The sequence below is a fragment of the Diadema setosum genome, chromosome 11 (genome assembly GCF_964275005.1).
Source record: "Diadema setosum chromosome 11, eeDiaSeto1, whole genome shotgun sequence".
Classification (NCBI taxonomy): domain Eukaryota; kingdom Metazoa; phylum Echinodermata; class Echinoidea; order Diadematoida; family Diadematidae; genus Diadema; species Diadema setosum.
The window spans coordinates 9,378,378-9,391,257 of record NC_092695.1 but is presented as its reverse complement, the minus strand read 5'-3'; the positions used below and the strand labels follow the sequence as shown (position 1 = coordinate 9,391,257).

Below are 12,880 nucleotides of genomic sequence, written 5' to 3'. Positions count from 1 at the left end.
TAATGATAATGATAATAGTAATAGTAATAATTATAATAATAATAATAATAATAATAATAATAATAATAATAATGATAATGATAATGATAATGATAATGATAATAATAATAATCATCATCATCATAATAATCATAATAATCATAATAATAATAATAATATTAGTAATGACAATAATGATGATGATGATGATTATTATTATTATTATTATTATTATTATTATTATTATTATTATTATTATTATTATTGTTATTATTACCATTGTCATTGAAATTGTTTTCATTATCATTCATTTAACATTTGCTGGGTGCAATACAAATGCAGAATTACAAACAAGCGGACAAACAAAACAAGCGTGATGCAAGGGTACAAGTATAAGAAATCAGTCTTCCCCTGATATGCTCCCTAAGTTGCCAGGCAGGCAAAAAAGCAGTCAGAAATTACTATATCCCTTGGGTCTTTCTAACCATAACATAATTTTTTTCAAATAAGTCTTTATCTTTTTAGATTGGCATTTCAGACATTTGTAAATAGAAAGTCACAAAGCAATTTCAATTCAGCAAAACAGAAAATCAAATGAGATATAAAATCAGAAAGTGAAAGACTAGATTGCTGAAGTACATTTTAAGTACATGACCCATGAAAAATGTGTGGCAGATCTGATACTGTCATACGATTAACATATCATGGCCTTGTGTTTGAATGATACCATGTATATCTAGATACAAGATTCATTTGTGTCTGAAGCTCTCATATCCATACGCAGTGTGGAGATATGATAACTCTCTGTGTCAGAAAGTGGTCTAAGACCACTGGACCACAACATATTTTGCTTACCTTTTGGTAGTGAGAGATAGATCATTTAATTGTCAACTACATTATACCTGTACTGTACCTCAGGGCTACTGTACATGAAATGTGGGTATGTGCTTTCCCCAGTGATGTAAAGATGCCAGCCCATCAGTCAATTCCCTGCAAAGTCAAGCTAGGATGATGGATGTCAAAGGCTTGTGATACAGGTGTCTCACATGGAAACATTACGTGCCCTACGACCCCCCCCCCCCCCCCATCACATACTGATCCAATTCTGTCTAAGGTGTCAGTGCTACATTAATATCACTTGCCAGGTATAGATCTTTATACCTACACAGCATGCATACCATGTAGGGCCTACGTGTACTTCCACAGCTACCAGTAGTGATGACAGATTATCACTTGCTTTGCAATATTAAATGCACTATACTTTTGTAGGTTTGTTCTGCCACCAAGAATATGGTCTGAGCAGTTATCAAATTCAAATGTATGCATGTATATTTCATCTTGCCTAGCAAATCTAGCCAACAACTATTTTCTTACCAACTATGTTCAGTTGAAGTTCTCACTTAAATATCTGAATCCACTGGGAAGGCAGACTGTATTAAAAACAGAAATGTTCATATATACATTTTAATTATATGCAAATTTTGCAAGAGGTAAAATTGGTGAAGATCTCGTCTAGAATATATGCATTGGATGCCAGTGGCAATATTTTGTCATGACAACCTAGACAACACTCTCTATTTTTTTTTTCAAAGTAAATGCAAGTGAATTTTTCATCCAAATTTACTGGAATGCTAACATTATCACTTGTTGCTAGGTTGGGCAAGCCCCTGCCAAGTTTAGAGTTGTCAAGGGGGTATGCATTTTAGACCTTTACAATTTAGCAATACGAAAGTGGTGTATGTGTGGCCCAACTCTCAGCATATCAGCGCTTTGCTAATGAGGGATGCATACCGCAGAATGCACATCTTCCTGTCCTTAGGATACATCTGTATGAACCAAAGAACCTGCTTTTAAAGGGATGGTAAAGTATTGGTGGAGATGAGAATTTGGCTTTTAACTTTTTGCAAGATACCAAGAAAACACTTATGATATAGTACAGAATATACCATTTTGAGAGAAATTCAAAGTTTATTTGATGAAAATCGGGTTTGGAACTACTGAAACATCCAAAAACAAGGTAAAACAAAGCGATCGTAATAAGTGTGGGTCCCACACTTTATTGGAATCGCTCTTTTTTGATATCTCAGCCATTTCAAAAAAACAATTTTCATCGAATAAATATTGAATTCCTCATAGAATTACATGCTCTTTCATATTTCATAAGAGGTTTCTCATTATCTCACCAAAAAATATTAGAAACCTGAAATTAGGTCTCGACAAAAACTATATGATCCCTTTAAAGTAAGTCTGTCTTCACTCGAGGAGAAATGGATAAGGCAATGAACTTGAAGTAAGCAGGCAAGTATGATATCACTGCACCACGTTTGTGTCACTTGATAGGTGCATGTATGGCATTACACCGAGACACAAGGAGAATCTCCCCCTGCCCCTAGTGGGGGGGTCTTGTGCATGAAGCAAACGACCTTCCAGTCCCTATGTAGGATTATATGTATAGGTTGCGGTTCAGATATTTCAATTATTCCAATCCAAGTGGTATATGTGTCTGGCTTAATTTGCTCCGATATCCCTTCCTCGCTGGATGGTTGCCCCAATCTTTGTTTGGGTGGATTTGTAGGGAGGGGAGGGGCCATAGGGTGTGTTTCTCATGTAACAATTTTCTCAGGCAGAATCATGATCCTGAACATGTTTTAGGCGTTTTAAGGCGATAAAATGCAACCATGATATTTTCAAAGGCATTTAAATGCCGAATTGAAATGCCATTCAAAGGGCATTCTAAAACGTGTTTGAGACCACAATCACCTTTCTGAGAGTAAATAAACACATTGCTGTTTTGAACCACATTTACATCTCTGGACTGCCAAAGTCACCTTGCATGTAGTCTACAACCAGTAGGTTACAAAATGGGCCTCAGTTGACCTCTAAGCTGCTTCTTTGGTCGAACTGGGCAAAGCAGCTGTGCAGTGACATCACTCGAATTTGGGATTCAGTGATGGGTAGAAAAATGGGGCACCTGAGAATTGTGTCTCAAACCATATTCACAAACACCATTCCAAACAAGTTTTGAAACATGATTCTCTCAAGTTAGATAAGGCAGCCAATGAGATTGATTGAAGTAAATCACAGATAGAAGTATAATCATTGAAGTCAAGGTTGCTGGCCTCTTATGCAGTTACATTAAGTCGTATGACAAAACATTTTCCCTTGCATTGTGTAAATCGCGCTGGTCTGGAATTCCGACTATCCCTAGTCTATGTGCCAGACCCATCATCTCCTGCGCCCTCCGCTTGTCGTAAAATGTTCCCCGCGGAAATTGCAAGTAAACCTGCCCTAAATATGCATGTACTGCTTCACTGTTTAGCCATATCATGACTGCCGCTTCAAAATTGCTCTGCATGCAAACAAGCTGACTACGGTTCTCACAGAGTTTAATCATCTGAAATGTGACCGTGCATCACAAAACGAACAAAAAGTCGCATGCAATGACTTTGTGTGAGGACTGAAAATAGGTGAAATGGGTCAACTTAGCCAATCTTGAATTTTTCATATTTTCTGAAAGAGCAAGTCTTTTTCTACATTATGTCAAAGTTTGGGATCATAAAACAAACAGGAAACTGTGTTTTTAGTAGTTTTTCTCTAACACTTTATTGTAGAACAGTGTGATTAGAAGTTTCTAATAGAGATCCCTTTTCATTTCTTAAAAACCCTGTACACACTCTTTGCTTTCAACTCTAAAAACTTTTGAAATGGTAATGCTACTGCTTTGAAAGTTGAGATTAATCATGGACAAAATGTGTTGATAAAGCATGTCTAATTTCAGCTTAATCTGATAATCCCTTCATTATCATTGCTTCGGTGGGTAACGCTCTTGTTTTTTGTTTTTGTTTTTTTGTCCCATTCATGGCACAGCTAGCGTTGCTTGGAAAAGATTAAGTGCTTGAATAGACTCTTAACTTCAGAGCCTCTTTTCTCAGTTCACACTTTTCCAGAGTGTGTGCTTTCTTTCGAATATTTAGATAGGTTAGGAGAGTCCATTTGAATTGAGTTATACATAATTTTAAAGATTAGAGTCTACTCTTTTAGAATCTGCCCTTAACTAGAAATCCATGTCTGGCGACTTTTTGTTATACCCCCGCCAAACGAAGTTTGAAGGGGGTATATAGGAATCAGCGGACGGTCGGGCGGTCGGGCGGTCGGTCCGTTGCAAATCTTGCGTCGCGAACTACTTCCTCAGTTTTCAACCGATTCCCATAAAACTTGGCACAGATGTGTGCCTTGGGTTGTAGATGTGCAAAACGTATTTTTTGACAGTACCCAAAAGTACGTTGCCATGGTAACGGCATATTATGGGCAAAAATGGGTACAAATCTTGCGTCGCGAACTCCTCCCACAGTTTTTGACCAATTTTTATGAAATTAGGTACAGATGTTCATCTGAATATGTTAATGTGCAAGACACATATTTCCGCAGTGGCAAAAAGTGCGTTGCCATGGTAACGGCATGTTATTGGTAAAATATAGGGCAAAATGCTTCATGGCAAAACTGCTTCATCAGTGTTCTTCCAATTCTCATAGAATTCATATTGAATGTTTGTCTTAGGATATAGGTCAGCATGACACATTTCTTGACAGTGACAAAAAGTATGTTGCCATGGTAACAGCTCACATTTATGAGCCAAAATGATGGAAAATTTTGTGTTGCAAACTACTTCCTCAGTTTTTGCCCAATTTCCATGAAACTTGGTACAGATGTGTTCCTTTGGTTGTAGATGTGCAAGACGCATTTTTTGACAGTACCCAAAAGTACGTTGCCATGGTAACGGCATATTAATGGCAGAAGATCAAGGAAAGATCTTGCGGATTTAACTACTTCCTCAGTTTTTTGACCAAAGCTTATGAAATGTGGCACACACCTTAATCTTGGTGGGAAGATGTGGAAGACATATTTTTCGGACGTGTCGGAAGCTGCGTTGCCATGGTAATGGCATATAAATGGCAGAAGATCAAGGAAAGATCTTGCGGATTGAACTGCTTCCTCAGTTTTTGACAAAAGCTTATGAAATGTGGCACACACAATAGTCTTGGTGGGAAGATGTGCAAGACATATTTTTCGGACGTGTCGGAAGCTGCGTTGCCGTGGTAATGGCATTTAAATGGCAGAAGATCAAGGAAAGATCATTCCTTGGGTAAGACTGTCGTCACGGGGCGGGGGTATTAATCACCTTCAGTGATATTTCTAGTTTGTTTTGTGGTGCAAGGTCACAAATAGAATGATAAATTTACCATCTATAATTCTAGATAGACCATATGTTCAGGAAGCAAATTTCCATTTTCTATAAGTGCAAATATGTCGGGGGTGGGGTGAGGTTGGGGGAGCTGATAGATCAATGGAACAAACATTGATTTTGTGAAGTACAATGTTGATTTAGTGAATAGAAAGAAAGAGACACACAACCACTTGCCCTGTACTGAGAACCAGTTATATGTGGATGAGATTTATAAAAAAAAAAAATTCTAGAGGGAGATGCTCGATAACCTGAAGTATGTTAATTAACATGGAGATTGAATAACATGTGACAGGTGATAAATCGTAAAAGCTGTTTGCATGTTGAATTGAGAACTTTGAGCACTGGCTGGCAGTGAAACAAGAGACATGAAATGTGGAAACCACCCACCGTGTCCTCAAATTCCTCTGTCAAGAAAATGGGGAATGCTGATTTGTTCCCTAACATCTGTTGCTGCAGTCCATGTGTTCACATTGGACCCCGTGATGCAGGGACAGTTGCTTGAAATCTCATCGTTTCTTCAACTGACTATCCACACTGCTATCGCTACTGTCCCCGAACTGCATGTGCACTAGTATACAAATGATGCACAGGATAGAGTGCGTTAGTGTAGGCGTAGCGCACTCGAGGGTATTTACAATTGTGAAACATGCACGAGGCGAAGCCGAGTGCATGTTGCACTACATTGTAAATACCCGAGAGTGAGCTGCGTCTCCACTAACGTCACGAAATAATCCTGTGCATCATTTGTTTTATAAAATGGGTCGAAAACTAACAGCATTTTCACGTACCTTTGTGGGTCAATAGTCCAGTCAGCTACATGTAGCACTCGCTCGAGAGAGTCGAGTCAAGCACGTCGCACTCGGAAATCCCGCACTGTTACGTATAAGAGTACTGTTACGTACGCCACATATTATGTCATGCACACAAGAAAGGCCGGCCGCGCCGGTATACGCAACCCGAACTAGAAGTTGTTTACATGTAGGTATTGACAGCGCGTATAGTAGCGCGCGACGCACTTGTAACAACTGATTGAGTGCGCACTGGTACTGCAGTGCAATGGTACTAAAGTAATCAAAGCCCACGTGACTCATTTCAGCGCTTCCTATTGGCTACGTTCTTGAACCCATTTTATAATAGCCTTTTGTCAAGGCTCTCTCGCTGTATGGTGAAGAGAGCCTAGCCGAGTGGGGTTGCACGAGGGCCTTTTGAGATCTGCTTGGCACCCTTTTGTTAGCCCTTTGAATTACCGACTTTTGCTCCCCGATTTTGGGAGCAAAAGTCAACCAATCAGCGTGTCCGTCTGCCCGAGCCCGATTTTCAGACAGCGAATGCATGCTACAGGCCTCCACTGGTGGTAGGTGATGCGTACAAACAATGCCAAGATGAAGGATGTGGGGAGTGCACCATTCCATTGGTCGACCAGACCCTCTTAATATGAATATTCAGTAGGGTTCGTGTGTCATGAATAATAATGTATGAAGCAGATCTCAAAAGGCCCTTGCGCTGTCACACTCGGCTGGGCTCGCTTCGCTCGCCCGTTACAGCGAGAGGGCCTTGACAAAAGGCTAGTGCAATAGGGGCTTGGGGCAAGCATCCACACTGCTATCTCGACTGTCCTCAAACTGCAGGGGCAGTCGGGGCTTGCGGCAAGCCCCGCCACTTGAAACCAAACATCGTGCATGCGCACATTTCATGAATACAGCTAGGCGCTTTTGATTACGGTCCAAGGTCACTTTCTACTCCAAATTTTGTCTCCGTAGACCCGACTTGCTTCGCCAGGAATGGGGGTGGGGGACAAATCCCAGTGAGTGTCCACACGATGGTTTTGGAGGGATAAAATCCTGCTGTATTGGACTTTCCCCATGATGCGGAGACTAATGTGAACGTGGGGAGTAGCGCTAGTCACGTGGAACAAAACGGGAGAAAAATCTGATTATCAGGAAGAAAAGGGCATGGCTTCTTTCATTCGCTGGGCAACACTACATGTATTTCCTTTTTTAACCGAGTATTGAGTGAAAGTTGTGTTGAGATTTGCAGCAGATGGTCCAATTTCAACTGCATGATGCTAGAGTATTCATAAAATTTTAGTGACAACAAAACAGGTAAAGCAAGACAGGTTTATTAGCATATCAATATCTTGTGCATACCTTATGACAAAGCTTGTTCTTAGCAACCAGAAAGAAAGTTTGCGCCAGGCTTATGGCAAGAATTACAATGTACTACTTAATGCAACTGGATTGAAAGTATTGAAATAACATCGAGGCACATATGTATGGAATACCTTGTTACTATTAAGTCCACAGATTGGATCCTTATACATGCATGTAAAATGAAGTAGTAAACAGGTAGGGCTGTACTAAATAAGTTGCGTGGTGTGTTGGTGAAAAAATAAAAATCAATAATGTTAATGACTGAAAGACAGAAGAGTGAGTGTTGAATCAAGATAGAATCAAGAAGTTTTTATGTCAGTATTTGTAAAGGACATTGTTTCAGGAACTGTTATGAAAAAAGTTGATGATTTGTGACATGTAAAAAAAAAAAAGAAAGTAGTAAAACCACTAGTCTCCTTGCATGGCTTACAAACTTTCTGATAATGCAAAGTAAGTCGACTGCTAAACAAAGCGGGTTTGCATTGACCCTAACTTGAAATTGAAATCCTTTGGGAGTCTCTACCATCAGTATAGCCTTTTGACAAAGCCCTTTTGCTGTATGATGGCTATAATGGGCGAGCGAAGCGAGCTCAGCTGGCTTTTTGAGATCTGCTTCACACATTATTATTCATGTCCTCAGGAACTCTACTGAATAATCATATTAATAGGTTACGGTCAGTCATTATGATGGAATTGCGCACTGCCCACATCCTTTGTCTTGGCATTGTCCAGCATGTTCGCATGCATTCATCATATCTATGCAAATTGGGTTTGGGCAGACAGACACGTAGATTGGGTAGCAAAAATAGGTAAAACGGTAAATTCAAAAGGACAACGTATAAGAATGCGAAGCAGATCTCAAAAGGCCCTGCCACCATCGCACTCAGCTAGGCTCATTTGGTTCACTCCCATTCGCTTGCCACCATACAGCGGAGGGCCTTGGCAAAAGGCTACTGTCAGTAAAGTTAGCAAACTTCCAAATCTCCTTCAACTTGTGCATGCCCAGTGTGAACCAGGCTCGATATTTGTACATACATGTACATGTATGTGACTCTCCTTTGTCTCCATCACCCAGGTCGTGTACTTCACAGCCACTTTCCCCTTCCTCGTCCTCTTCATCCTTCTCATCCGCGGGGCCACTCTGGAAGGGGCGGGCCAGGGCATTCTCTACTTCATCAAGCCGAGGTTCGAAAAGCTCAAGGAGGCGAAGGTATGGCTTTTCATTTTTCCAACAACCGCCCGTCGCTGCATAAGTTTACCACATTGTCCATCAGAGATGGAGTTGTTGCACTCAGAGTAAATGCCACTTTAAAAATGTGGAAATTATTCATTGTCTCTCTTCATCGAGAAACTCGATAAAGTCAATTCATAGTAGCGATTTTACTTTAACAGAATATGACTGCATAATCAAACCTTTGCTGTCATGCAAGAGTATCCTGTATAAACCGCATCGCAGCGCTCACTTGAATTCTACTGGCCTCCTGGACACCTGCTGAAAATTGATGTTATTCTGAGGCTGTAGATAAATGTCCACACTTGTCCTGCCAAACGAGCATGTAGAATTTTTTTTTTTTTTTTTTACCCCACCTGAGCTGTCGGTGTAGTGGCTGAAGTAAAACTGAGTGCAAAACTTTGTCTCTTGAATGGCATTTCAGATAAGAGTTGTATCGGGTCATTTGACCTTGAATTTATGAGAGCAATGGAAAGCATTGTCAAGACCATCTGTTCAAAAGATTTATAACATTTTCAGACACAAGCAGACTGCTTATCATAATTACGATTGTTGTGCAATTCAAATCCTATTTTTTAACCTTTACATTCCCTGTTAAATTTGTCTACTATTTAGGAATATATGTATATATTATATAGATATGTATTTGTACATGTACATCATATTTTCAAGGTCATCTGTCTCGATTTTGAGAAAGCCAGAAACCGAGCTTCAGTAAGATTTACAAAGCCAGTTAAATGTGTTCTGTTCCCAAACACCGAAATGATTTATTTACCACTCAATCCTACATGTCTTTCCTTTAACGGCATTAGTCTGTGTTTTCACCTTGTATTTGGTAAACTAATTCAGTCATGGTGAACAGATACTATCCTTATTTTTTTTTTTTTTTTGTCTCTTTATAAATGGTATGTATATTGGTGTGAAAGGTCATGTGAAAATGTTCACACAGTGTGTATAAGAGATACAGGACTTGTGAGTTTTGTAGTTCTTGCCAGATAATTCCAGAGTTATGAGTCCTTTCTTTAAAGTTCCACAGCGACTGCTATCCAGCCATGTGCACATCTGATCAATTCACAATAATTACCGGTATGTTTGTCCATCCTCTCCTAGCCTTTTGTCAAGGCCTTCTTGCTGAATGATGGCTATAATGGGCTCGCGAGCCCAACCAAACACAATAGCACGAGGGCCTTTTTGAGATCTGCTTCACACATTATCATTCGTGACTCATGAACCTTACTGAATAGTCATGATATTAATGGGTTCTGGTTGACCAGTGGAATGGCGCACTCCCCACATTCTCTGTCTTGGGGTCGTCCAGCCTGTTTGCATGCATCACTGACTACCCATGGAGGTCTGTGGTGTGCATTTGCTGTATGCAAATCGGGTTTCCGGCAGACAGACATGCGGATTGGTTGATTCTAGCTCCCGAAATCAGGAATCACAAAGTCGGTTATTCAAAGGGTTAACATAAGGATGCGAATCAGATCTCAAAAGGCCCTCATGCTGTCCATTTCAGCTGAGCTGGCTTCGATCGCTCCCCCCCCCCCCATTCGCTTACCACCATACAGCGAGAAGGCCTTGGCAAAAGGCTAATCATCTCCTGGCTTGTAGAGCTGTTACGTTGCTGCCTGTTCATTCCTTCTGGGCCATGAAGGGGGAGGGGCAATTACACCTCCAGATTCCTCGGTCTGTTTTCCCCTTCACCCCTCCAGGAATAGTCAGATGGACACCCCCTAACCCCTCTTGCCCCCCACCCCCTTTAACTCTTTATGTGCCACGTTCGCACCTCCGATTCAGTCGACGGTGTGCCAACTTCGCATATTCTGCTCAACAAACAAAGCCGCCAAGACCGATCGATAAACCGCTGATTACTGCTAATCCCGCGGCACAATGAAAGCGTTTCTCGTGCTTTTGTTGTTCTCGTATACGGCTTGCATTCTATGCGGTGATCGACTATCAAGCGATGTTCCCAACTAGATTTGCTCGTACATTCTAAGTTTCTGTCATGGTTTAATGTGCAAAAGTCATGCCTTTACCGGTAGAGTAATGTAGCAACTGGTCATTCAAAAGAATAATTGAAAATAGAGTCGTCATACAATTTACATCGAAACAAAGCTTGGCATTCCTCCTTAACTTTGCCTACTATTATGCCCATCTTAACATAAATTTGTGGAAGTTATACAAATTGGAAAAAACAGAATTCTTTCTCAAAGCATGATTACCTTCGTGTCTCAGAATAACGTGGCACACAGGGGTTTTCCACCATGGCACATAAAGAGTTAAAAAAAAAAAAGGTCTGCAGCCCCTCGTTATTTTCAGCATGCATGGATGTGTCTGTGTGCTGTACATTGCGTGACTGGATGCTTCTTTTTCTATGTGCCCAGAACATCCCACTTTGCTTTTGTTCATGTGTGTGTGTTTATATGTTTCAAATTGATTTAATTTTGGGCCAGATATATGTATCATTTTCTTACTTTTTTTCTGTTTCCAAGGGCAAACACTTTCACAAACATAACAATATTTGAGTTTCCATGAATAACATAATGAAAGACGTGTGTGAAATTAGCATGTGCTATTCTTGGTATTAAAACTGGGTTCCAGTAAATGGTCTTTCATCATCCACAGGTACTTCTTTTATTTGCAATTAGTCGTTGTTATGGACAAACCAACTTTATTTGTAAACAGAAAGCGGAGGATAAAGATAGAGAATACAAGCAGAATTCACCTGCCCCAGAAAATTGATCATTCAAAATGAAAATCTGGAAATGATATATCTTGTTTATATATGTTTATTATGTACTAAACTATAGTGAATCATGAAAGTACAAATAAAATGTAAATATAAAGTCTGTGAACCAAATTACACACACTCCTGAATTTGCATGGCAAGAGCTGTATTGCATTGAAGGAAAAGAAGGTGTAATCTTTATAGTTTATTCAAAATATAGCAAATGTCACATGCACTCCAACTTGAGACCAAACAGGTTGAGCCAGTTCGACATGATAGTTCCTTGCTTTGAAAAGAAATATCTCGCAGTATGCCTGGTTGAAATTCTACATAATACAGCATAAATTATTTTTTATTGCCAATTCCATATATGGCTTCCCCAAAGCTCGTAAGCAAATTGCTATAAAGCCTAGCAAATGACCACTGTGTTCTGGGCCCTGTATCTAGTGTTTATTAAACAAAACACAAAACAGCTCAGTGGCTTTTTAGCTCACCTGAGCCAAAGGCTCAAGTGAGCTATTGCGATCGCTCTTCGTTCGGCGTGCGTCGTCCGTCGTGCGTAAACTTTTACATTTTCATCTTCTTCTTGAGAACCCCTTGACCGATTTTCACCAAACTTGGCAGGTAGCATCCCTAGGGGGATAGGATCTCAATTTGTTCAAGTGGGCACCATACCCCACCTGAGGAGCCCCCAGAGGGGCCCAAACCCCCCAAAATTAAGGAATCTTTAAAAATCTTCTTCTCTAGAACCAGAAGTGATAGAGCTAAGTTAATACTATGAATTAGTACATTGATGACTGTAGTGTCAAGTTTGTTCATGGCGGAATCAGGGGTGTCCCCCTTGGGACCCAGGGGGGGGGGGGTGGGGAGGGGTCCTAATGGGGCCCAAATTGTACATTTTCATCTTTTTCTTGAAAATGCCAAGTTATGAATTTTCACCAAAGTTAGCAGGTAGCATCCCTAGAGGGAAAGAATCTCATTCCCATCAAATGGGCACCATGCCCCACCTGGGGGGCCACAGGGGGGCCTAAATTTGGACCAAAATTGTAAATTTTCATCTTTTTCTTGAAAACCCTATCACTAATTTTCACCAAACTTGGCAGTTAGCATCCCTAGGGGATAGAATCTCAATTTCATCAAATGGGCACCATGCCCCACCTGGGGGGGGGGGGGCCCAGGGGTCCCCCCTCCTGTGAGGATTCTTTACAAATTTTCTCTAGAACCAAAACTGATTGAGCTAAGTTAATACAATGAGTCAGTATATTGATGACTGTTGTTTCAAATTTGTTCATGGGACAATCAGGGGTGCCCTCCTCCCCCCCCCCCACCCCCTTGGGACCCAAGGAAGCAGGATGGGATGGGGGGGGGGGGGTCCAAATGTGAGCCTAAATTTTTGTCTTCTTGCTGAAAACAATATAATGGATTTTCACCCGACTTGTCAAGTAGCATTCCCATAGGGATAAGATCTCAAAGTGTTTGAATGGGCACCATGCTTTCCTTGGGGGCCCCAGGGGGTCCACACCTCCTAAATTAATGAATATTCAATA

At 40.7% G+C, this 12,880-nt stretch overlaps 1 protein-coding gene across 1 annotated transcript in view; it reads left to right on the top strand.

Moving 5' to 3' along the window:
* The window catches only part of LOC140235064 (sodium- and chloride-dependent glycine transporter 1-like), an 89,933-nt gene that overhangs the window by 44,513 nt on the left and 32,540 nt on the right, over positions 1 to 12,880 (top strand). The window contains exon 6 of the mRNA XM_072315101.1: positions 8,450 to 8,584. Within this exon, the coding sequence (XP_072171202.1) occupies positions 8,450 to 8,584 (135 nt within the window). The remainder of the gene's footprint in view (positions 1 to 8,449; positions 8,585 to 12,880) is intronic.